This window comes from Boleophthalmus pectinirostris, unplaced genomic scaffold (genome assembly GCF_026225935.1).
Source record: "Boleophthalmus pectinirostris isolate CB_2022bp ecotype Guang Dong unplaced genomic scaffold, ASM2622593v1 HiC_scaffold_12, whole genome shotgun sequence".
Lineage (NCBI taxonomy): Eukaryota > Metazoa > Chordata > Actinopteri > Gobiiformes > Gobiidae > Boleophthalmus > Boleophthalmus pectinirostris.
In genome coordinates this window covers 3,808,809-3,813,988 of record NW_026571018.1, presented here as the reverse complement: position 1 = coordinate 3,813,988, position 5,180 = coordinate 3,808,809, and the positions used below count along the sequence as shown (strand labels likewise).

General features: G+C 45.9%; 2 protein-coding genes across 2 annotated transcripts; one reads left to right on the top strand and one right to left on the bottom strand.

The window, feature by feature from the left end:
• The first annotated feature begins 491 nt into the window (after positions 1-491).
• On the top strand, positions 492-1,436 carry LOC110159852 (olfactory receptor 13-like). The gene has a single exon (XM_020924456.2). The coding sequence runs from the start codon at positions 492-494 to the stop codon at positions 1,434-1,436; it is 945 nt and encodes a 314-aa protein (XP_020780115.2).
• A 1,698-nt stretch (positions 1,437-3,134) lies between these two features.
• LOC110159408 (olfactory receptor 2F1-like) lies at positions 3,135-4,076 on the bottom strand. The gene has a single exon (XM_020923959.2). The coding sequence runs from the start codon at positions 4,074-4,076 to the stop codon at positions 3,135-3,137; it is 942 nt and encodes a 313-aa protein (XP_020779618.2).
• Positions 4,077-5,180: the final 1,104 nt, after the last annotated feature.

The following is a 5,180-nucleotide window of genomic DNA, read 5'->3' as shown; positions in this document are numbered from 1 at the left end:
AGGATTAAAAACAAGTTTAAAATGGTTCAGCCTCAAACTATCAACGTTTTTTATCCTGGAAAATAACCTTTTAGAAGAGATATTTGGCTTCCTTGAGCCCAGTTAAATTCTGACAGGAACGAAGTTTGGTCCTAGTCTAGTCTGGTTTCAGTCCTGGTAGAGTCCTGATCTAGTCCCGGGTTTAGTCTGTACCAGGTCAGGCCAGAAGAGACAGGAACTGATGTTTTTCACTCAGCTCTGTCCACACGGCCATTTATCTGCACTGCTAATGATTCTTTTGTATTTAGATTCACTAAAAGTCACATCATTTGATACACGTCTACATCTAATCATAGTTTATATTTTAGTTATTATACATGATTTTTTCTCAAGCAAATCCTTTTTTGATTCTAGCACTTGTTCCATCTCCCCTCAGGGCAACAGAGCACCTGATGGACACCCTGCCATAGCACCTGACAGTACACCTGCTGGAGCACCTGTCTGAGGACCCGATGGAGAATGTGACGTGGAACAGCCCTGTTCTTCTCCTGGAGGGCTTCTCTCTGCCTCCTCTCTTTTCTCTCTGTGTGTTCGTGTTTCTGCTGCTCTGCTTCGTCTTCATTCTCGGTGCTAACACGATGGTCGTTTGTGCCGTGATCTCCGATCGACGTCTGCACACGTCCATGTACCTGCTCATTTGTAACTTGGCCGTCATCGACATACTAGCTAATGTGAACGTGCTGCCTCGCGTACTGCTGGACATGCTGCGCCCGCCGCCCGCGCGCCTCATCACGTACGCCGAGTGTGTGACACAGGCATTCTGGAGCCACCTGCTGGCGACAGGTGTGAGGACAGTGCTGATGGTGATGGCCTTTGACCGTTATGTGGCGGTGTGTTTGCCGCTGCGTTATGCCTCCATCATGAGCCCGCGAATGTTAGCAAAGCTGCTGGTGGCTGCGTGGAGCGCGGCGCTCGTCCTCGTGTCTGTGCTCATCGGGCTCACGGTGCCTCTGAGCCGCTGCCGCGTGCTGGTGGTCGGGTTGTTCTGCAGTAACGCGGCACTCTTCGGTTTATCATGTGAGAGCATTTATGTGAATAACGTGTACGGTTTGACTTTCACCTCGGTGCTGTACGTGACGTCAGCGGGCTCCATGGTGCTAACCTATGGCAGCATCATCACGGTGAGTGTGCAGCGCGACCGTGCTCTAAACCCTAAGGCCCTGCGCACCTGTCTGTCACACTTGCTCGTCTACTTCTTGACTCTCGTCAGCGGTTTGACCTTGATCCTGTTCACACGTTTTCCAGAACTACGACAGGAGCGCCTCCTCGCCAGCGCCCTCTACTTCGCCCTCCCCGGCTGCCTCAACCCGCTCATCTACGGCCTGCAGTCGCACGAGATACGAAACTATGTGCGCACATTGTTCCAGGGGAAACGCATGTCAGACCGCTCACACTGACAGGAAGTGATACAGAAAACTTTTATCTGAACTGAGTCTTTTGTTCTGAAGGGATTTTTCTGTTTAATAAATATGTATGAAAATGTGTCATTGTTTTCCTGATGTGTTGCCTAAGGACACTGGGATGGGGATTTTACCATCAACATAAATCACATAAACATAAATGCCTCTGTGTGTGATGAGGCTCATGTCACAGTAACACTCAGACCATTAATAAATTGGAGTTTCCCATCGAGATGACACAGAGGGATTCTGTTTTACAACTTAGTGCTACTTCCTATATTTTTGTACTTTTATTTAAAAAAAAATTCCACAAAATTCCACTTAAATGATGTAAAACTTTATGATAAATATTGATCAGATTGATTAGAAAAACATTAAATCTGTCATAGACCTTTAAGACAATTCAAACGAGGTACCCTTAAAGGGCTCATATTACACTATTTCATCCTCATGCAAACACACAAACTCTGCATACCAGATGTACAACTGTGAAAAACAAAACACAACTAGTGGCATTATAAAAGGGCTAAAAGCTCACAAGAATCCATTTTGTGTAATATCGAAGCTTATACCATATTTTTTGGACAATAAGGCGCACTTAAATCCTTTAATTTTTTTAAAACTTAACAGAGCGTCTTATAATTTGGTGCATTTCATGTATTAATTCTGGTTGTGTTTACTGACCTCGAACTGATTTTATGTGGTACATGGCGCTCAAAAATCTCTGTCAGAATGTGTTAGTACAACTTTGGTAAACTTCGAAGCCGCACCGTTTGATGGATTGTCGGAGCATTATGGCTACTGTAGTCAGGAGCCTCTCGGAGTAATACACATTCACAAAGACAGGGAGGCAACACCGGGCGAGTTACACCACGATCTGCCAATGGATCGTGGATGCCAGGGCTAGAGCATGGAAAGCATGGAAGTTCAACAAATATTTAGAACTTATGTTTGGGCTTGAGTTGGACTCGGACACATCAAGGCACATCAAGGCGTCAGCTGATTCCTGTCTACACTAAAACCACTCGCTCTGAGACTCTTAAGTGTTCAAAAGAGCACTGCACTTCTAGTTTAGATACAAGTCAAAACTGTCTTATTATTATTTGTGAAATGTGGTGCAAAACTTCAGATATGTGATTTTTAAAGCCTAAAAGATTGGCAATAAAGTCACTGTCACAAATCTGCAGCTTCACCTCGATCCGTGCGCTGTGTGGATGTAAACAGACACACCTGAGGAACTACTCTCACCTTTTTACTTTTAAATAACGCTTCAAATTGGATTCACACTGCAGTTTTGTGGACTGGGTGTCATTATTTGCAGAGGACAATTTCTATGGATAATGTAGATGAGATTCTGCTCTTTAAATTTACAACTTTACAAGAGGTGAGTAATAAAGTCTTCTCGTTATTTTCGCTATATCCTGAGTTTGTATTTTGCATCTCTGTGTCCGTTAGAGGCCACACAAACAATATGCTATGTGTGTCATTAGTCGGCCTATGAAAATAGTGTGATTTTAATTGTGTCGGGTTCGGTCGGACTGGTCGGACAAATATCTTAATGCCGATTGGGCTCGGATTTGATCACTGCTGTCGAACGTGGGCCAGGCCTGGACAGAAAAATTCAGCCCGATCTACACTCTAGCCTGAGCTTATGAGTTATTGTGAATGAGTTGAAAAATACGGAAAATTCATTTTCTATTTTTGTTTGACAGTGATGATCTTGGAAACCATCCCTCTGAATCCACGGCGGACTTCTTTGGACTGGACGCCATAGATGAGCGGGTTGAGGCCGCTGGGGAGGAGGTGGTACATGATCGTGATGAACTTCCTCTCCTGCGTGAGCTGTGGGAATCTGTGGAATGTGATAATGAGCAGCCCACTGCACAGGAACACCAGGTAGGACAGCAGGTGTGTGGAGCAGGTCTGGAGCGCCTTACGGTTCAGAGACGCGCTCTTAGAGGTCAAACACGCCACTGTGATCTTGGTGTAGGTGAGGACAACGGAGCCGATGGAGCTGGAGAACAGAACCACTGTGAAGAACAGGCCGTAGACGTTGTTGATGTAGGTGCTTTCACAGGAGAGTTTGAACAGAGATGCGTTATTGCAGTAGAGACCCGAGACCAGAGATCGGCACATCGACAGTCTGAGCGTGAGCCCAATCAGAACCCCCACGAACACAAACGCCACGCCCCACGCCCACACCATCAGTCTCACCAGCATCCGGGCATTCATGAGCGCGGAGTAACGCAGTGGCAAGCAGATGGCCACGTAGCGGTCAAACGCCATGATCATGAGGATGGTGTAGCCGGTGGTGTTGAACAGGATTGCGAGAAAGGCTTGGACCACGCAGCCGTACAGGTGGATGTGACGCAGCGCAGGGGGGCGGAGCATGTCGTAAAGGAGGCGGGGCATCACAGTGGTGTTGCCTAGGATGTCGTTGGTGGACAGGTTGAGGTAGAGCAGGTACATGGGCTGATGCAGAGAACGTTCGCTGATGATGAGGAAACACATGCAGAAGTTTGAGAAGAGGACGAAGATGTAAGCGAAGAGGAGGAGCAGGAAGACAGGGAGTAAGTGGTCGGAGTCAAGGGTCAGACCCTCCAGCAGAAGGTCCACACTGTCTGAGCTGTTGGACATCACTCTGAGGAAAGAGCGGAAGGGAGAGGAACACGTTTAGAAAATTAAAATGAAAAAATTAAATACGAACCATAAAAATAATAATCAGCTACTCGCTGGTGTGATGTGCTGCTATGTAATGAAATGCGACTTGCTACAACGTGTGTGAGTTAGCAGCTGCTTTAATGAGAGTGAACAACAACAACCTGTAATTCGTTGTTAAAATGAGAAATATTGAAAGCGTGACAGCGCCCTCTTGTGACCTGTATATCATTACATCTCCCCTTTTCTAATTTGAATTAACTGAAATACGGCATATACAACATTACTGTATGGGGTTAACTTAGAACATCAACATTTAAATGACTTAAGGTAGTAACGTTTTAAGATATAAAGTAGCAACATTTGAATCAGTCTTTCTTTGGGTAACCTGTAAGAGAACAATAATACTAAGAGTAAACATTTCAGGTAAGTTCATTCTCTCTGTTATAAATTCAGTCTTTCTATGGGTTTGGGTTTCCTGAATGTGTGTCGTCTTTCTTTTGTCTCAATGTTCTCCCATTCTCTCCTTTCCCCTCTGTACATGCAAGGGCCTCTTCCTCAGTTTTGATGAGTTCCCTTCTTTTTCGCCTGTACTGTTGTCCGTCCGCTTCCACTATGTATGACCGTGGCTCAGGTGTTGGTTCTACTATTTTAGCTGGTCTCCATTGCTTACCTTCCCTTAACCTCACTGTGTCTCCTGGGCTGAGGGCGGGTAGCGTGTGCGACCCTCTGTCATAGTAGTGTTTCTCAATGTCACGGTTGATCCTCATTCTATCCCGTACCCCCTCTATTGTTCTTGGTTCAAGCAGTTTTTTTGCTGTGGGCAGTCTTGTCTTTGTTCTGCAGCCCATAAGCAGCTGTGCAGGTGAGGGTAATCCGTCCAGGGGCGTATTTCGGTAGTCCAGGAGGGCGAGGCGCGGGTCTTGTTGGTCAGCTTTGGCTTTCTTTAGAAGGTTTTTTGCTATCTGCACTGCCTTTTCGGCCTTCCCATTGGATTGGGGGTATGTGGGAGATGATGTGGTATGTTTGAATCCATATTACTTGCTGAATGTCTTGAATTCGGCGGAGGAATACTGTGTGCCA